Source organism: Epinephelus fuscoguttatus, linkage group LG11 (genome assembly GCF_011397635.1).
Source record: "Epinephelus fuscoguttatus linkage group LG11, E.fuscoguttatus.final_Chr_v1".
NCBI classification, from domain to species: domain Eukaryota; kingdom Metazoa; phylum Chordata; class Actinopteri; order Perciformes; family Serranidae; genus Epinephelus; species Epinephelus fuscoguttatus.
Window position 1 is genome coordinate 43,187,413 of NC_064762.1, and position 21,520 is coordinate 43,208,932.

The window sequence follows — 21,520 nt, forward strand, 5'->3', positions numbered from 1 at the left end:
GCGAGTAATGAAAAGTTACGCACAACTTTTGATTAGAAGGAGTTGATCTGTAATCTGTGCAAGTTTGAAGTTGATAGGATAAACGCTGTATGAGAAGATGATTTTTTAGGAAAGGCAGTTTTAAGGCAAAATCTTACTTTGAAAGGGCAAATATCTCACTTCCTGTTGGATTTAGGTCAGGGGTGTCAGCGCGTGATTTTTAGGTCTTGATGAGACGAACACGCCACTTTTGGTTTCATGTTTCTACAACGTTCCTACAGGCCGTGGCGGCCATTTTTGTGTGCCTAGGTGGCGCTAGAGAGCCCATTTTGGCACTTTAGGGTAATGTCACCATTTTATAAAATTTTTCACCGGTTCTGATGTGCGTGCCAATTTTGGTGAGTTTTTGAGCATGTTTAGGGGGTCAAATTCCAGTTCAAAGAGGCGGCGGAAGAAAGAATAAAGAATAAAGAATAATAATAATAATAATAATAAACACAGCAAAAACAATAGTGTCCTCGCCTTCGGCGAGGACTGGTCAGTGAGAAAAAATGCTGCAAAAACTATAGGGAGGGTCCTCGCCTTTGGCGAGGACTTCTTTGTGAGTAGTCCACTACTGTTGGGCCTGGTCACTTATAAACGCACGCAGCAAAAACAAGAGGGTCCTCGCCTTTGGCGAGGACTGCTCCTTGAGCAGTCCTCTGCCTCTAGGCTCGGTCCCTAATAATAAACGCTACAAGAACAAGAGGGTCCTCGCCCTTTCAGGGACCGAGGTCCCTAATAAACACTACAAGAACAAGAGGGTCCTCGCCCTTTCAGGCCGAGGTCCCTAATAATAATAATAATAATAAACACTACAAGAACAAGAGGGTCCTCGCCCTTTCAGGCCGAGGTCCCTAAATATAAAGTACTAAATGGGCAGGGCTATACACACAAGACTACTTACAGTATATACACCTTTCACTTGTACATATATATGGGAGAGATATGGATATATGTGCAGGATAATTGTGTACAGAGTTGTACAATACACACATGGTGTGTAGCATTAAAAATAAAAATACTAAGCAATGTACATACTAAGCCATGTAAGCAATGTAAACTATGTTTACATTTACGGATTGCACAGAATATTAGCAGCGAGATTTTACAGTGCGATACACAGTGGAATAAATATTGCATAGAGATTAAAAAAACAGTGTAAACATACAGTATTGCACGAGGTAGGGAAGTAGAGTTATACAACAGACATAACAGTGCTACATTAAGTCGTGCACATGTGTAGAAATGTTTGCAGGCTCCAAGTATACCTGATGAAGGTTGTTCAGACCGAAACGTCGTTTATTCAATAAATCAAGACAAAGCGAGACAGTGTGCGGGAGTCTCCCTAATTGTTCTTCGAGTTGAATTTTCCTCCGACGCACCTGTCGCACACTCAGGTGTGCACAGATTTTTTTTTTTTTTTTTTGATGTTTTGATGAACATACCCTTGAAATGCACTGCATTAGTCTCATGATTCGCCAAGTGCCTCTGGATGACACTTTCGCTTTTGGTAGTGAATTTGGGGCAGAGAGGACACGCAAACACAGATGGCGACATGGTTGTGCACTTCAGCCTGTCTCCTTTTTCAACTATAGAAGGGTGCATCTGGAATAAAAGAATATGTCAGAATCAGAATCAGAAATACTTTACTGATCCCCAGGGGGAAACTGTTAGTGTTACAGTTGTTCCTATTCAACAAAGACTGTAGTATAATATATAACATATAGAAATATAAAACGTACAACAATATATACAATACAATAGAATATATGCAACAATATATACAGCAGTGGCACACATACTAGTGTAAAAAAAAACAAAGTGTCATTGCCATGGTGACATGATTGAAGGATGGATGAGGATGAGGAGGGATGTACACAGTCATAATAATGGCATGTGAAAACTCCTTTGGCAAATAACACGGCCTGAGTCCAACAGCCAACAGTTCTATGTCCGGGCAACAGATATGTTCCTTGATGGTAATAATAATGTGACCAGGATCACACGAACTATATATACATATATACCGTTATATATATATATATATATACATATATATATATATATATATCTTACCATTATATATATATATATATATATATATATATAAGAAATAAATATGCGTGTGTGTGTGTGTATAGGGTAATACACACACCAAAAACGCTGAAAAAATTGCCATACGACTTTGCCAAATCCATTAGCGTACTTTCTTTGGCTAAGCTAACGTTAGCCCGGACCATCGAGTCAAGCGGAGAAACAGCCTTCACAAGACATGACACTCTCATTCTTCGATGCATCGCATTTGTAAATAGCACAAATTACATCTTAGAAACCATACCACACTCGTTGGATGATAATTAAAAGACTATTTTTCTTACCATTCTCTCGTTCTCTGAACACAACCCGCTAATCAGTATGGCCGCCGAATAAGCAAAAAATTACACGAAGAAGAAACTTGCGCTTGGGACTTTCCAACTTTCCGGTATAGACTATCTAGTCATATATCTATATGGCGGCGTCAAAGTCGGCCATCTTGACTGCAGTTGGGTCCCTCTCCTAACATCAGGAACACTAAAAAAGGAACAGAAACATCCTTATCTGTGCCGATCCTCTGTGACATCCGGGTTCCCTCCTGGACGGCGGACTCCATCGGCACGGCAAGGCACGCTGCAGCAACCTCCTCCACCACCTCCACGGACGGCTGGGCTGTGACCTTCACCTGGCACAAGAACAAAATATGAGGTTTTACTAAATAATACAACGAAAGACGACATGTTACAGCTTCCTAAAATCATCAATTAGTGACATTATATTTAAAATGAAACACACCTCCTGGACTGCTGGGCCGGGCTTGGAGGCAGACTCGGTCACATGGGCAGGCACAGGTGTTGCCGGAACCTATCAAGACAGAATAAAAATCAAAAACCATTAAAATGCAGCACTCACTTTGTCGCGGCATATGTTTTAGAAATATAAAAAACATTCCACATCAACATCCTACCAAAAAAGAACAAACAAAAAAAAACAACCAACCTGCTGCTTTCGTCCTCTGCGCGTTGTGGCAACACCTCTCGGCTGACGCTTCACACAGAAGGTCTGTAGGAAGGAAAACAAACCTCTTTAAAAACTGTCCTCCTGTTTTGACCTCTACAGTATTGACGCAATGTGTAAACAGCTTACCTGCCCAGCTGGCAGATCAGCAGGGCAGCCAGAGCCAGAAGAAGGGGAAACCTTCTCCATGGCGTCCAACATGCCACTGCTGAACCACACAGGGTTGGACGGGATGACAGACTGTCCCACCGGAGATGTTCCAGCCTTACAAAACAAAAACAACAGAATTGGTTCGATTTCATTTTTGGAACAAAAAACTTTGCACAGCTTTAAGCCACAAATTGTCTTGAAGCAACACATTACCTTGCCCTGCCGTCCACCCTGCCGTCCAACCACCGCCCACTCACTGGGGTCACTGTGACGCGGCACGGGAACGTGTCCCGTCATGACCAGATTGGGGGACACCGGGACACCCGGCAATCTCCGGGGAGACACCGGGGGCGCGGGCGGAGGGGGTGCCAGCTGGAGGTAGGCCACGTTTCACAGCAGCTGCACCAGGATGGGCATGCCATCTGAGTTGCTGAGGTGCACCTGAAAGACAGTTTAACACAACCAACATGTCACTCCAAAAACATGAAACTCCACAACGTCTTATATCACACCAACAAAGTATCCTGTACTTACGCCATCATGGCACCATAGCTCCAACCGATGGACTGGGAAGTGCGCCGTCACAGACATGTAGGGGAGACCGGACACACGTGACAGAAACTTAATCAATCCTAATATTTACACTTGTATAAATTCTGTTGAATTACACATTACATCAATTATAACTGATGACCACAAATGTAACGTACCCATGCGTGCTGCGACACGGTGGTATTCCTGACGCAGCTGCTCTTGGAAGTCAAGGTCCATGGTCAGACCTGTCCTGGAACAGACAGAAAACCAAAAGACAGACAGCCCTCCGGGATGGCCACGAACCCGTCCACGATGGCGCGCAGGTGGGAGTCTCCAACGACAAACACATGCTGTGACAACAGAGACATTGCTTTAGAACACAGACACCAGGCGTGACACCATGCAACCATCACTGTCTTTATGAATAACATAGAAATCATACCTGCTTCTCCGGATGCTGAGCTGGAGTGACCAACTTGAAGCTGCACTGGGTCAGCTCCGAAGTTGGCCATCTCCGCACACGATGGTGGTAACCAGTACCGCGCCCTGTTCAGGCAAATCAAAATTCAACAATGTCAACACATGTTTTACACATCTTTAAATTACATATTATTTGTACCATTGAAACATGTAAAAAAAAACCTATGTGATACATACGAGCACAAAACTCGGGGGCAGGTGGCAGGGGGGTCCAAGTCTGCGCCGTCGCCATCCTCCTCTTCATGGCCTGGGCACGCCGGTGGGACTTGGCATGGGGCATCTAAAAACATACACAAACAACCAAAACAAATTAATTCAACATTCACAAAGAAATCATACAAATCACTCTGACTGTATGCTAATCATACTCAAAAGCCACACTACTCTGGCCTCAGCCTTCAAATACATACATAGCTCAACTTACCTTGGAAGCAGTAGACAGACACCTACTAAAATAATCAAGTGTGTGTGTATGTGTCGATATGTGTATGCACGGAATCAGAAATGTGTTGATCAGTTGGTTATGAGTGTTCACAATTGAATGAATGTATCTTTGTGTGTAGTGTACAAGTTCTGGATCAGAGGATCACAGATGTAGTGCAGATCGCGGGTCAATCGCAGTTGTCAAAGCAAGAGGGTAGCAGATCACACTGTCAAGTGAGAGGGCTATCTGTAGATTAAAGAAAACGCATTGCTTTATTTAACAATAAGTGTGATGTAGAAAATCAGTACAATTAAATGCCTGCTAGAGACAATGATGTAATAACATACCTATAAGATTTAAATCAACAGCATTTCTCTCTACATATCCTGGATAAACTGCTGCTGTATAATTTTTTAATATATTTTTTTAAATGTCTAACACGGTAAAATGGCCGACACAGTCATCCATTTTAAGAGATCTTACATTTAAACAATATGCTCATCTAACACAACAGCATCCATATTAAAACATGTTCTCAAAGTAAAATGGCTGACACTACATTACAAATCTCTAAGCTACAGACACACAGCTACACAGAGCTTTCATTTTAACAGTATATGCTCAACTAACACAACTGCATCTATATTAAATGCAATTCAGTTCATTCAATTCAATTCAGTTCATTACACAAATCAATCTGCATTAGCATAAACAAATCAAAATCCATATTAAATATCCATCTCACATCCACTGCACTGCCTTTAAAATTTCACGGTATTTCTTTAAATCAAGCATCTGTGCCTTAGCAATCGAGTTTACCACAGTAAAGTTACCTACAGTTAGCAGTCATCACCTAAGCACATAAGGCAGCATGCTGTCACCACAAAACACACCGCTAACAGATATTAGCATCAGCATAAATTATGCTACTTCATCAAAATCCACCAACAAATGTTAAACATCCATCCAACATGCATTGCACTGCGTTTTACATTTCACAGTATTTCTTTAAATCAACCACTAGTTCATTAGGCGTCGAGTTTAACAAAAGTTAGCTGTAGTTACCCAAAAAGTTAATTCACTCAAGGCTAACATCAAACAAAGCTAACAGCTCAAGGACAATAGCATACACAAAACCAAAGCCATCAATAAATGTTTCAAAGCCATCGCCCACACAGTCACTCATTTTAAGAGATCTTCTATTTAAACAATATGCTCATCTAACGTAACAGCATCCATATTATGTTCTTACTGAAAGTAAAATGGCTGACACTACATTACAAATCTCTAAGCTACAGACACACAGACCTTTAATTTAAACAATATGCTCAACTAGCACAAAAGCATCCATATTAAATGCAATTCAATACATTACACAAATCAATCTGCATTAGCCCAAATAAATCAAAATCCATATTAAAAAATCCATCTCACATCCACTGCACTGCCTTTAAAATTTCACAGTATTTCTTTAAATCAAGCATCAGTACCTTAGCAATAGAGTTTACCACAGAAAAGTTACCTACAGTTAGCAGTCATCACCTAAGCTAGCACATAAGGCAGCATGCTGTCAAAACACACCGCTAACAGACATTAGCATCAGCATAAATTATGCTACTTCATCAAAATCCACCAACAAATGTTAAAAATCCATCCAACATGCATTGCACTACCTTTAAAATTCCACAGTATTTCTTTAAATCAACCACTTGTACAACAGTCGTCAAGTTAATCAAACAAAAGTTAGCTACAATTATCTAAAAAGCTAATTCACTCAAGGCTAACATCAAACAAAGCTAACAGCTCAGCACAATTAAATACATTACACAAATCAATCTGCATTAGCATAAACAAATCAAAATCAAGGCTAACATCAAACGAAGCTAACAGCTAACGGACATCAGCATAAGCACAGCCAAAACCATCAATTAATGTTTCAAATCCATCGCTCCCATCCACTGCACTGCCTTCAACACTCACTAATATCTGTCCACATCGAGCAGCTGGGTCTTAGGAATCAGTAAAGTTAGCTACAGTTAGCAGCACAAAGTCATCACGCAACAAGCTTGCAATAAGCTAGCATAAAGCTAACATGATTAACACAGCCACTTACCTCAAAGTTAGTGTGAAAACGCTGACCAACACCCTGCAGCATGGGGCTTTTGCTGCTCGGATGATGACGCGCAATCATGCAATCGGGAGGTCCAATCAGCTTCTACTGCACGTAGACACTAGATCCATGTGGAGTCAAAGTCAGCATAGCAGGAACCCCTGTTTCTTTTGCGGGGTTTCCCTCAAAAATAAACAGTGAGATGATGTAGTGGCAGTTCAGGAGTGGAGAGGGCTCTAAAAATCGTCTACAACTTTTGTCTTTACCTGACTCCCCGGCCATGATTTTCACTGTACATACACAATTTATATCGCAAAATGTAGGAAAATTTGTCCTGGTCACAGACATGTTGACATGGAATCTCTCACATGTACACATCTTTGCTGAGTGGCTCCAAAGCGAAGGGAACGCCAACTTTTTTCTCATTCACTCCCATGTAAACTGAGAGGAGAAATTTCTGGAAAACAGATGAGGTGCAACACATTTGTAAATCGCTCCTGTGACCACATTTTTGACTCCACAAATATGAAATATGGCACGTGCATTCATGACAAGTGGATGTCTGTCAAAATCAATTTTTGTGGTGATTGGAGCAACGGTTTGGAAAGGAGAAGAAGTTGTTCGAGACACTTCAAACCCATATTAAACAGCCTATGCTGATCATGAGCTGTCTGTGTGCCCCTCAGGAGCAGGCAGGTTGTTAATCGCCATGACAACGGCTGCAGGCACCGACACGCACACACATCTGTCAGTCTGTGTGTCTCACAATCTTTAAAAGACAGATTACAGCAGCAGAATCTTCATTTGAAACAGCAAATTCACATTATTAACCCCTAAAGTGCCAAAATGGGCTCTCTAGCTCCACCTAGGCACACTGAAATGGCCACTGCAGCCTGTACATGTGTTGTTTTTGTCATCTGATGGACTTGGGGCTCATCCTACTCTCCAATGTGCTATGTGTGAGCTCAGTCCTGCGTGTTCTTTAATGAAGCAATAGGAGAAGATATTCGGTCTCAGTTAATGTAGTTTATTAAGCAGTAAAGGAATAAAATTACAGAGCTCTGGGTCTCAACTTCACGTCCCTGACGAACAACAAAGGTGTGTCAGTTCACGAAGTCTGACCTCCCGTCCTTTCCCTGACCCAGTATATTTTGAGCGTAACAGAGTGTCATTGTGCACACAAGGCGTTGTCCTCTTCTCATTGGCAGTTCCACTTCCTCCTTCACCACACCACGCCCCTGCCTCGTGTTAATCTCACTCCTTCCTGCTGGCGGTGGGGGCGTGGTTCCTGTTTTGAAAGACAAGAGAACAACACAACTCCCTACACGTGCTGTACCTTACTATCTGTACATCACTTTCTATTCTTTTTACTGTTGGGAATAGAATGATTTTATGTGTTTTACTATCAGTTGTGTTTCACTATATAAGTTTTAGATGTGTGAACAATGAGAATACTGAGATGATTTCAGCTGATCTGAATGTGTTTGCTTTGCAGAAGTGGAGAAGTACAGGAGAGGAAGAGACATGAAGTCTGAGGAGCACATACCGCAATGCTTAGATAATTAGTTTCATATATGGTAAAAAGAATAGAAAGTGATGTACAGATAGTAAGGTACAGCACGTGTAGGGAGTTGTGTTGTTCTCTTGTCTTTCAAAACAGGAACCACGCCCCCACCGCCAGCGGGAAGGAGTCATATTAACACGAGGCAGGGGCGTGGTGTGGTGAAGGAGGAAGTGGAACTGCCAATGAGAAGAGGACAACGCCTTGCGTGCACAATGACACTCTGTTACGCTCAAATATACTGGGTCAGGGACAGGACAGGAGGTCAGACTTCGTGAACTGACACACCTTTGTTGTTCGTCAGGGACGAAGTTGAGACCCAGAGCTCTGTAATTTTATTCCTTTACTGCTTAATAAACTACATTAACTGAGACCGAATATCTTCTCCTATTGCTTCATTAAAGAACACGCAGGACTGAGCTCACACATAGCACATTGGAGAGTAGGATGAGCCCCAAGTCCATCAATTGGTGACCCCGACGTGATTGAAGCCGGAGGAGTGACGGGATAAAAGACATTCAACAGCGGAGGACAGCAGTATCGTGACAACACTTGCCGCGGCCTAAAAAGAAGGTAAGCAGACGCCTGTTTTATCGAAGTTCTGCAATTGGAAACACTAAAACTTGTGTTGTCATTGTACTAAAGTCTCCTAGTCTAAAATGTAAAGGAATAAAATTAAAACAAAACAAAAGTGAAATGCCCCGGGGCAGGGTGAAAGGCCCTGGAGCAAATCATAAATTTGACTCCTAAATACGAAACATAGTCAACACCTCGACAGGACAGGGTGAAAGGCCCGGGAGCAAATCATAAATTTGACTCCTAAATATGAAACATAGTCGTGTAAGGCCCTGGAGCAAATCATAAATTTGACTCCTAAATATGAAACATAGTCGGGTGAAAAGCCCTGAGATTAGGTTTTCCATCTAATCTCTAAAAAAGAAAAAGACGAGTGTCCTGAGGTGGATAAGCTCGGGGGGAAACCCATAAGGTTGCCCCTTGGACAGCTGAGAATATAGTCTGAAGACACGGGTTGTCTGAGGTTGAAAGACCTTTGTGTAGATTGTTACAACACAAAAAAGAGGTTATGGAGTTCTGCGGGCAGGGGAGCGTTTTCCATGTGATCCCTAACACTGAATACTATCGCTCATGTTGAGACATCTATTCAATGGTCCGCAGAACCACCCTTATATTGGGAGTGTAAATAAATAAGTCTTTTAAGGGGATATTGTTTTGTGGGTGGCTTACCGACAACCAGCTATTTTTACGGGGCGGAAGAGTTGTGTAGAGTCTATTAGAGGTGACTCGAATTCCAACTCTTTTCGTGCCTGAGCGGTGGTGGTCGCGTTCTGGGGGGAAGAACAGGAGGAAGTTGTGTAATTTCGCCTTAAGATCGAAGCCATTTGCCGCCATAGGCACCCGCACCCTCCTAGGAGAGTGGTGTAGAAGCTTGGGTGTGTCGGCCTGCATTTGGTGGAACTTAAGCAGCAAAATCACAACGGTAGAAAGGGGAAAATAAGTCCGCGCGGACTGCGCTGCAGAGCGGTCACGTGGCGCTGAGTATTGTGTGTATTGTTGTAATTGTGTGAAGTTTTGTAACATCGTGACGAGTAGTACCCTCTGAGTGAAATAAGTAAGAACAGAGGAGGGACAGAGAGACATCATGGACAGTGAATTTGACAGGGACTGTCGTGAGCAGGGTGGGTGTCCTCCCATCCTAGTAAAAACACAGTACGGGGAGATTAGGAAACAGTTATTGTCAGGAGTAATAGATAAGCAGAGACAGGCTGTAGGAAAGGAGTTTGATGATTTATGGAAGGCATTACAGGCCCAAAATGAGCTTCCTGGGGATGAGGAGGCAGTAAATGTTACAAAGAAATTGCAGGCTGCAGAAGTAAAAGCACGAAATGATTTGGAAGAACACGCCAAAAAGGAGAATGAACCTAAATTTATAAAGAGAACATGGAAAAATCAGAAAGAAATGAAGGAGCGCAAACGAGCTCTGCTCCATCAGATGGCAGTTACAGCCATGGCCTACTGGAAAAACACAGACAAAAGTCACAAAAAACAAAACAAAGATAAGCAACCTCTGTCTGCTCCTGCAAAGGATCCAGCCTCACCCCCACCAGAGCCCACCTCTAATAGATTGTATCCTGAGCTACCCCAAACACCCACAGCTCCAATTGCCCCACCATATTCAGGGAAGAATATGCAAATGCCAGTGTTGATGATTAAAGACGGTGTGCTTAATACAGATGTGATAGGGGAAGAAGAGTATGTGAAGGCCAAAGAGGAAGTGATGAAGGAAATAAGACAGGGAATAGTACAGGTGGAGGCATTGAAACAGGACGTGATGAGTATTGTGGCGGGCGCGCAGAATGTGCATCAGGAGACTCTGAGATCCGTAGACAGGAGTAAGGACATGCAGGATGATGTGCGCAGCATAGAGAGCAGAGACAGCAAGAGAAACATGAAACAGGGCCCTTTTTCCTCCAGCACCTCTAATGTGGAAGCAACGGAGGAGGAGCCGAGGCCACTAGCAGAGGCAGTGTTTCAGTTGAGGGCACAAAGAGAGAGGTCAGAGAGAAGCAACAGAGAAAGGAAAAATAAGGAAAGGATAGAAGAACCAGAGGAGTGTTCTGAGATAGAGGAAATGGAGGATGAGGAAAGTCAAGGATGGTCAGGGTCAGACTCTGAGGGCGACCATGATACGAGGGCTGTAAGACTAACAGGAATAGTGAAGTCAATCAAAATGCCACACAGTGCTGCGAGCTCACGTTCAGGTCGTCCACGTTCTCCTTATAATCTCCGACAAAATAAGAACAAGCCAAAAACATTCGCCATGCCACTCCTGGAAAAGACCCCAGGAGGAGGAGAGGTATACCAACCCTTCTCCTTTACAGATATGCACTGCATCCTGGATAAGATGCCCCCGCCATTAGAGGGAGGAGGCCCCTGGATGGAGCGTTTCTGTAAACAGACCATGGGTCACAAATTAGCATTAGGGGACTGGAGAGCGCTATTGGGACAACAGCTCTCCAGCTGGGATTTAACTGCACTTGAGACGTTGGCAAAAACAGTTAATTTAGCGGATAAAGAGCCATTCGCCCAACATGCCACTGCTATCGGTCGGGCCATGCGACAACAGTTTCCCATTCCGTCTGGCGCCATGCACACGCTCACGTTTCACATCGAACCTGACGAAACGTCGCAACATTCCTTAGCAGATGTAAGAACACATGGGTAGATGTGGCTGAGTACACCCAGGGTCTTGTGACCTACAAACCACCCTGTTCAGAAAGGCCGTGTTAGAGGGACTGCCTACAAAGGTAAAAGAATCATTAGAGAACAATCCTGACCTTCCTGGCTGTTCCACTGAACAGTGGGAGAAACACCTCACACACCACATGAAAAAACACAGAGCTAAACAGGCGGAAGAGAAGGAAAACACAGACTCAGCACAGGTTCAGCTGCTCAAACTTCAATTGGAGGATGCACGTCGTAAAACGAACAATGTGAAAAAAGACAAAAAATCAAACAATCAAATGATTCAGCAGCCTCAGCCATCACCCACAGTTACCCCAGATCTTTTTCCAACCCCTGAGGGGGTAGACCCTCGCCCTCCCCATTGGAGCGGCTCCTGAGGTGGTATAGGAAGATTCAGAGGCAGGGGGGGAAATCGTGGCGGCCCAAGAGGGGGTCAGGGCGATGGGGGGTGCTTCCTTTGTGGAGACCCATCGCATTGGCGGGAACGCTGTCCACACCAGACCCACTCATGTAACGCTGACCCCGAGTGGTTGGAGGACAGGATGCACCGGATGCGAGGCGGGCAGTTCAGACCTCCCAGGGGTGGGGGAAATAGACCCCCCAGAGGCGGATATCAGGGACCGCACAGGGGAGGTTATCAAGATTATGTGCATCAAGCACCCAATGCCACTGTCGCTCCGCAGGGTCAATATCCTCTGATGACCTGGGAAGATTCCCAAGGATATTGACGGGGCCCAAGAACCCCTACGCGGGAGGGGCTGGCAGACCCCTACCTGCGACTGAAAGTACTGAATCAAGAACTGCCTTTCATGTTAGACACAGGAGCACGGTATTCCACATTAAACCTCCCTGTGTCTGCTACTCACATGTCATCATCAGCGGTTGAATTAACTGGGTTCTCGGGTCAATCAGAAAATCTGCCGCTCACAAAACCACTCACCACTACCATACTCCAAGCAGATCAGACATTTCCACACATTTGTTTCCTCAATGGCATGTCCTGTTAACCTTTTGGGCAGAGATGTGTTATTAAAGTGTGGAGCCTCCATCCTGTGCAGCCCGGATGGACTGATAGTGACGTTCCCAAATGGATACACTGTGAACTGCTCATTGTCAACTGTGCATTCATCTTCACAAATGTTGTTATCTGCAGACACATCCCCCACAGCTGAAGGACAGTGGGCAGATATCTACTGGGGCCTTCTCGAGCCAAACACCACAGCAACTCCTGCGATTTGCGCTCTCTATCAGTCGTGGCGCCCTTGGGTTCAGTCACTAAACCCCTACACACCTCCTCCTGATCCCTTCCATGTAACACTTTATTATGATAGAAAAGGGGATGAGATGTATCAGCAGGCATTTTATAACGAAATTGAAGGTCACAGGTGGGATATACAGTCGTCCTGTATACTGGTGGGTAATGAGGGAGTGGCTGCAGCTGTTGACCTCGCTTCAGAACAGCAACAGTTGTATGAGGGGGAGGAAGAAGCCTCCCCTCACATATCTCTGGCAATCCATGCAAAACATCAGGCCAAAGACTTGGGCCCTATGTGTAAGAGATTAATGCAACTCACTGATTGGATCCGCACTCAAATTCCTCAGGTGGATTTCTCACCCTCTGAGAAAGCATATCGCATCAGGCAGGGAGCTACAGACAAGGCAATCCTGGAACACCGACAGATAGAGAGGTTTCATGGCAGGGAAAAGACTGACCATCCAGACGCAGAACGCATGTTACACACACTTCCTGACTCTCTCTGGTCTTCTGGGCCCACCGATGTGGGCTACTGTGCACAGGTCACCCCCATTACATTTGAGTTAAATGATTGGACACCGATTTGGCAGAATCAATATCATCACAAGCCAGCGGCTGAGGCTGGTATTGCAGATACTATAGAGGGTCTGTTACAGGCTGGAGTGTTGGAGGCCTCAAACTCCAGCTGGAACACACCCATTCTTCCTGTAGAGAAACAGAATACAGGCAAATATCGCATGGCGCATGATCTCAGACGCATTAATGCAGTAATCTCCACGCCCACAGTACCAGTGCCAAACCCATACACTGCCATGTCTAGCCTGTCACCAGAACATAAGTGGTTTTCCTGTATAGACCTTGCGAACGCCTTTTTCTGCCTACCTCTCGCACCGCCCCTTCGCGACATTTTCTCATTCACTCATCGTGGTAGACAGCTACGTTACACCCGCATTCCACAGGGTCTCATCCTGTCACCTGGTCTTTTCAATCAGGTTCTCAAACAGCAGCTGGCCGAATTGTCACTACCAGAAGGGGTTGTGGTAATCCAGTACGTTGATGATATCCTCTTGGCCGCACCCGATCCCTCCACCTGCCTGGAGGCCACACACTCTGTCTTACTACGCCTACACCACACAGGGTTCAAAGTCTCTAAAACCAAGCTACAATGCTGTAGGCAGCAGGTCTCGTTCCTGGGTCGCATAGTGTCGGCTAAGGGCACGGCTGTGTCCCCGTCACACAGAGAATCGATTCTGCATCACCCAAAACCACACACCGTGCAAGACATGTTGTCATTTTTGGGTCTCACAGGGTACAGCAAGCACTATGTGGCCTCTTATGGCGAACTAACCCATCCTTTGCGTGCCATGGTTAACGCACAGGGCATGCGCAATCTTACTGCTCCCCTGGTATGGACCACTGACGCTGAAACCTCATTTATCTCCCTCAAACAGGCACTCTCTACTGCTACGGATCTAGCCATCCCCGACTACAAGCTACCGTTTTTTCTTGATGTTTCTGAAAAGGCACACACTATCTCTGGTGTGCTTTTTCAGAAAAAAGGGGGAGGCAGACAGGTGCTGATGTATGTAAGCATATCCTTAGACCCAACCGAGGATAGACATCCACCGTGCACTCGACATGCAGCAGGAGTGACAAAAATTTTGCAGAAAATAGCACACATAGTGATGGGACACACACTGACTGTACTAACAACACACAGCATAGTGGCATATGTAAACTCAGCGGCATTTACTATGACATCACTCAGACAGGCAAGGCTGGAAAAGATCTTAAATGCACCACACATAACATTCACACATGAAGGTGTAAACATGGCAGATAACATGGGAGAGGGTGAGCCACATAGATGTGAGGAAAAGGTGCAGAAAGACACCAGGGTGAGAGAAAATTTGCAGGCGAAGCCCCTGACTAACGCAGAGGAAACACTGTTCACAGACGGATGCTGTTTCAGGCATCCAACTGAGGGACTGAAAGCAGCATATGCAGTGGTGAGACAGACAGAAACAGGTTTGAGGAAGTCCTCACGGAAAGGGTGACAGGGAAAGAGTCCTCGCAGTTGGCTGAGCTCCAGGCAATGATTGCAGCTCTAGAATGGTCAGAAGGGAAGAGAGTGAACATCTACACAGACTCTGCATATGTTGTAGGAGCAATCCATGTGGAAATGACACAGTGGATCAGATCTGGTTTTTTAACAGCAGCAAAAACCCCCATTAAACACGAAAAAGATATGAAGAGGCTACAGGAGGCTCTGATGAAGCCAGCACAGGTAGCAGTCATTAAGTGTAAGGGCCATGATAAAGCAGGGACAGCTATCGCTAGGGGAAATGGGGCTGCAGACATGGCAGCCAAGAGAAAGGCAGGATATAGTCCACAGTATATCATGCTACAAACAGAGAAAACAGTACATGACCTCCTGCCACCTTGTGATGTAAATATGTTAATAGCAGAGCAGCAGAAAGCTTCTCCACAGGAGCTTACAGTCTGGAAAGAGAGAGGAGCAGTAAGAACAGAGGGTGTGTGGAGGTCTCCGGACGGAAGACCAGTGTTACCCCCAGGGCTGATGAGATCAGTCCTCCAGGAGGCTCACGGGGTGACTCATTGTGGAAAGGTGCAAATGGTGCGAGGTCTCACTCATTGGTGGCACCCTTTTCTGCCAGCCATGATTGAGAATCACATCAGAGAATGTAAAATATGTACAGAATACAATGTTAGACCCACGGTGAAACCACATCAGGGGAGATTTCCCCTCCCCAAACTCCCAGGTCAAGAGGTCATTAATGACTATACAGACATGCTAGAGAGAGTGGGAGGATACAGGTGTCTTCTGGTGGCAGTGGATGCATACACTGGTTGGCCAGAAGCCATACCTGCCAAATCAGAGGATGCAAAGACAGTAATCAAATTTCTGATAAATCAATACATTCCCACGCATAGGTTTCCCAAAAGAATCAGATCCGACAACGGAACCCATTCCAAAAACAGAGATCTACAAGAAGTAGAGAGAGCATTGGGACTAAAACATACATTTGGTACAGTCTATCATCCTCAGTCACAAGGCAGAGTGGAAAGAATGAATCAGTCTATTAAGGGAAAAATAGGCAAGATTTGTGCCCAGACTAAAATGACTTGGGTGGATGCGCTACCCCTAGCTCTATTATCCATCAGGAGCTCTGTTAACTCACTGACAGGTTTTACTCCATATGAGCTGAAAACAGGGCAACAGTTCCCAGGACCGGGAGCTGGGATTCAAACTACAGAAGAGGAAGAAAGTCCTCTACAATATAAACTGTATTATGACCAACTAACAGCATTGGTGTCAGTTTTCTCCAAACAGGTGACCACAGCTCAGGAGGGAGCAGAAGGAGAGGGCACCCAACATCAGAGTGGGTCCTGCTCAAGGTGATTAAAAGAAAGTGGTCGGAGCATAGGTGGACTGGCCCCTACAAAGTCATGGAACGGACGCCCCACGTCAAACTACAGGGAAAAGGTGACACATGGTATCACTGGAGTCAGTGTGCAGTGGCAGAGACACCTGCCCGAACACTGGAAGACATAAGAGACAATAAAGACTAAAAAAAAAAAACAACTCACTCACACCTACATTTACTCTTAGTTCAGCATAAGTGCGGTAAAGATATCCTATGATCAATGTGAAGGTTAGAAGCTCCTCTGAAGCAACACTTTGCCCAGAGTACGTTTGAGTAATATAAAGCCAGAATACAAGAAAGATTCGCTTGCAGCACATTTACACTCCATATTTACTTTTATATTTTACACGTTTATATTTACCTTTTTGCAATACAAAATAAAGAAATGAGTGGTCTCATGTGTATGAGACCAAAAGGGGGAGTTATAACTTTTTGTTTCAAAAGAAACAAAAAGTGCAGTAATCACAAGACCTAAAAAGGGGGACCTGGAGACATTGGGACTGAAAAAAAAAAAAAAAGTGGCCCCCACCGCCAGCGGGAAGGAGTCATATTAACACGAGGCAGGGGCGTGGTGTGGTGAAGGAGGAAGTGGAACTGCCAATGAGAAGAGGACAACGCCTTGCGTGCACAATGACACTCTGTCACGCTCAAATATACTGGGTCTGGGAAAGGACAGGAGGTCAGACTTCATGAACTGACACACCTTTGTTGTTCGTCAGGGACGTGAAGTTGAGACCCAGAGCTCTGTAATTTTATTCCTTTACTGCTTAATAAACTACATTAACTGAGACCGAATATCTTCTCCTATTGCTTCATTAAAGAACACGCAGGACTGAGCTCACACATAGCACATTGGAGAGTAGGATGAGCCCCAAGTCCATCATTACCATATATGAAACTAATTATCTAAGCATTGTGGTATGTGCTCCTCAGACTTCATGTATCTTCCTCTCCTGTACTTCTTCGCTTCTGCAAAGCAAACACATTCAGATCAGCTGAAATCATCTCAGTATTCTCATTGTTCACGCATCTAAAACTTATATAGTGAAACACAACTGATAGTAAAACACATAAAATCATTCTATTCCCAACAGTCCCCCTTTTGGCCTCATAGGACTGAGGCCACTTTTTTTAGTCCCAATGTATCCAGGTCCCCCTTTTTAGGTCTTGTGATTACTGCACTTTTTGTTTCTTTTGAAACAAAAAGTTATAACTCCCCCTTTTGGTCTCATATACATGAGACCACTCACACCTTGTCTTCTCCTGAGTCTGAGTCCGAATCTGAATCAGTAGGCGGCTCTCCCAACAGGGTGGCCGTCTCCATTTGAGTCATCTGATATGGTGGGGGCTGTGGATGTTTTCTCTCCACAGCTGTCACTATGATTCTTTTACAGAGTGACCGGATACATGGGATACAACAACAACCACATAATGCTAACACCGCAAGCATTCCCACCAGAGACAAGAATACCGATTCTCGAAGATACCACCCAGGGGTTTATCAATGCCTGAGTGTTCATGCATTTCCTCAGAGAGCGTGCGCAGCCCTTCTAGCGCCTTAGTTACTGACCCGTCTGGAGCTGTGTTGTTTGGGATGAAGGTGCAGCAGAGGCCCTGGAACATAGAGCAGACACCCCCTTTCTCCGCCAAAAGCATGTCTAACGCAATTCGGTTCTGTACTGTCATCAGCTGCCAGTTGTTCAGAGAGTCCCCCAACTGCGTCCCTAGTGCTGTTGGCCAGTCTAAGAACATTGTAATGCACATAATTAATTCTGTCCACATTTTTGTTAGGGGTGATGGGAAACAGTGCAGCTAATATGGGTATGTTTTCAAAACCAGCGGCCACTTGGTCAGCCAATTTGTACTGGTCTGGGACCCCATGAGGAACACCTATGGCGTCCATATGCGTGGTTGTTCCCTGGCTCATATCAAATGCATTTCTTTTCTGTCTACCTGAGTTGGTCTGGGTATCCCTCATCCCTAACAGGACCAGGGGTACAGCCAGTCGGACCAGTGCACACATACCAACCCAGGAGGATGGCAGGGACAAGTGGAGGGTCTTATCTCCACAGTACCAGAATAGGTCCCCTCTAGCCTGAACCATGCTGCTGGCGTTCTGCCACGTACTCACATTCAGTGTTCTCTGGCACCAGTCAGCTTGCATCTGTCCCATATCAGTTACTACCCCGGTGGAGAGGTTCCTATGGAAACAAGTGTAATTGGCGATTCTGGGACTAAACGTTGGTTGGATGGTGTGATTCTTTATGTGTGGAAACAGAGAACTCAGAGTGGTACAATTAACAGGATCAGGATACGTGGTCATATTTATCAAGCAGTTGAAACCAGCAGGGTGTGTGTCAGGATGAACATACGACACAATTGGACATGTTCATGGATTCTGCTGTCGCCGTCACCCAGTCTAACCATAGGTTTTTGTCTCCGTAGCCTGTGGCCAATCTGACTACGTCACTGTGGGTCAATTTAGAGTAGTCAATGTTTATCACGCCGGTGTTCTGTGGGGGTTCAGGCGCCTTGGTTACATTACTTGGGGATACGGTGGTATTAGTAGGGGGAGGATTCAATAAGGTTAGTTTAATTAGTCCCATGGTATCGGTGCCACTGTGGTCTACTCCCAACACCAAATACATTGTGTTGTTGGTGCGATCTCCGCATTTGGTGCGGTGCCTAATTGAGTTTGACCATGGGTTTGTTGTGAGACTATACACACTTAGCAATACCAGATTCTGCTTATGGGAGCCTGGGAGAGGCTGAAGCTGCTGCCTCTGTATCTTTATCTTTTTACCAATGTCCTGTCCTCCTACCCTATATGGTGGTGGGTCCCAAAGCCCAGAATACGTCATCATCTCCATCTTCCACACCATGGATTGTGTGTGGGCCCTCCCCATGAGAATCCGCATATGTACACATCATACCCCCTCCAATTTGGATCGTTTCCTTTACAGTTTATTACGGAGCACAAGTCAAACTGGAACCCTGTACTTTGCCCTATGATGTATGTCAATTCTACTCCACCATACTTAGCTATACAGGAGTCTGACGTTCCACTCCCTGGTGTGTTTCTCCTGGTTCGGTTTCGTGGTGGTTCTACGGCTTTGTCTCTGAGGGAAGACTCATAATACAACAGAGGTAAAACAATAACACAGGTTAACACAACAACTCCCAACACACACCACTTACGGTGGCGTGGTTCTAATCCTAATAATTTTAATAACAATTTCATTTTTTTTAATTTTGTATTGCAAAAAGGTAAATATAAACGTGTAAAATATAAGAGTAAATATGGAGTGTAAATGTTCTGCAAGCGAGTCTTTCTTGTATCCTGGCTTTATATTACTCAAACGTACTCTGGCTAAAGTGTTGCTTCAAAGGAGCTTCAAACCTTCACATTGATCACAGGATATCTCTTCCGCCCTTATGCTAAGCTAAATGAATAAATGTCTGTGTGAGTAAGCTGTGTGTTTTTTTTTTTTGTTTTTTTTTTAAAATCTTTAGTGTCTCTTATGTCCTTCAGTGTTTGGGCAGGTGTCTCTGCCACTGCACACTGACTCCAGTGATACCATGTGTCACCTTTTCTCTGTAGTTTGACGGCGTGGGATGTCCGTTCCACGACTTTGTAGGGACCAGTCCACCTTGGCTCTGACCACTTTCGTTTGATCACCTTGAGCAGGACCCACTCTGATGTTGGGGGGTCTGTGGTCACCTGTTTGGAGAAAGCTGACACCAATGCTGTTAGTTGGTCATAATATGGTTTGTATTGCATAGGGCTTTCTATTTCTTCTGTAGTTTGGGTCCCAGCTCCCGGTCCCGGGAACTGGTGTCCTGTTTTTAGTTCATATGGCATGAACCCTGTCAATGAGTTCACTGAGCTCCTGATTGACATTAGAGCTAGGGGTAGAGCATCTACCCAGCTCATTTTAGTCTGAGCACAGATTTTGCCCATTTTTCCCTTAATAGACTGGTTCATCCCTTCCACCTTGCCCTGTGACTGAGGATGGTAGACTGTGCCAAATGTGTGTTTTAGCCCCAATGCCTTCTCTACCTGCTGTAGGTCTTTGTTTTTAAAGTGAGTCCCGTTTTCAGATCTGATTCGTTTGGGGAACCCGTGCCTGGGGATATATTGATTTATCAGAAATTTGATTACTGTCTTTGTATCCTCTGATTTGGCAGGTATGGCTTCTCGCCAGCCGGTGTATGCATCCACCGCCACCAGAAGGTACCTGTGTCCTCCCACTCTTTCTATCATATCTGTGTAGTCAATAATGACCTCTTGACCTGGGAGTTTAGGGAGAGGAAATTTCCCTTGGTGTGGTTTCACTGTGGGTCTGACATTATATTCTGTACATATTTTACATTCTCTGATGTGATTCTCAATCATGGCTGGCAGAAAAGGGTGCCACCAATGAGTGAGACCTCGCACCATTTGCACCTTTCCACAATGAGTCACCCCGTGAGCCTCCTGGAGGACTGATCTCATCAGCCCTGCGGGTAACACTGGTCTTCCGTCCGGAGACCTCCACACACCCTCTGTTCTCACTGCTCCTCTCTCTTTCCAGACTGTAAGCTCCTGTGGAGAAGCTTTCTGCTGCTCTGCTATTAACATATTTACATCACATGGTGGCAGGAGATCATGTACTGTTTTCTCTGTTTGTAGCATGATATACTGTGGACTATATCCTGCCTTTCTCTTGGCTGCCGTGTCTGCAGCCTCATTTCCCCTAGCGATAGCTGTCCCTGCTTTATCATGGCCCTTACACTTAATGACTGCTACCTGTGCTGGCTTCATCAGTGCCTCCTGTAGCCTCTTCATATCTTGTTCGTATTTAATGGGGGTTTTTGCTGCTGTTAAAAAAACAGATCTGATCCACTGTGTCATTTCCACATGGATTGCTCCTACAACATATGCAGAGTCTGTGTAGATGTTCACTCTCTTCCCTTCTGACCATTCTAGAGCTGCAATCATTGCCTGGAGCTCAGCCAACTGCGAGGACTCTTTCCCTGTCACCCTTTCCGTAAGGACTTCCTCAAACCCTGTTTCTGTCTGTCTCACCACTGCATATGCTGCTTTCAGTCCCTCAGTTGGATGCCTGAAACAGCATCCGTCTGTGAACAGTGTTTCCTCTGCGTTAGTCAGGGCTTCGCCTGCAAATCTTCTCTCACCCTGGTGTCTTTCTGCACCTTTTCCTCACATCTGTGTGGCTCG

The 21,520-nt window shown here is 45.0% G+C and overlaps 1 protein-coding gene across 1 annotated transcript; it reads right to left on the minus strand.

Annotated features, from left to right (window-relative positions):
* Positions 1-17,545: 17,545 nt before the first annotated feature.
* On the minus strand, positions 17,546-21,127 carry LOC125896821 (protein NYNRIN-like). Its single transcript, XM_049589693.1, has 3 exons — positions 19,867-21,127; positions 17,771-18,041; positions 17,546-17,684 (listed from the first exon to the last, which is right to left on the minus strand). Exons 1-3 carry the CDS (start codon positions 21,125-21,127, stop codon positions 17,546-17,548), a joined length of 1,671 nt encoding a protein of 556 aa, XP_049445650.1.
* Between the last annotated feature and the right edge of the window lie 393 nt (positions 21,128-21,520).

Excerpts from the sequence above, each read along its gene's own strand:
- LOC125896821 (XM_049589693.1), bottom strand. The coding sequence starts at position 21,127 with ATGAAGAGGCTACAGGAGGCACTGATGAAGCCAGCACAGGTAGCAGTC. Across the intron at positions 18,042-19,866 it reads TGACACATGGTATCACTGGA|ACTGGCCAACAGCACTAGGG; the intron begins GTCAGTGTGCAG and ends CAATGTTCTTAG. Across the intron at positions 17,685-17,770 it reads GGTGGTATCTTCGAGAATCG|AATCATAGTGACAGCTGTGG; the intron begins GTATTCTTGTCT and ends ACTCTGTAAAAG.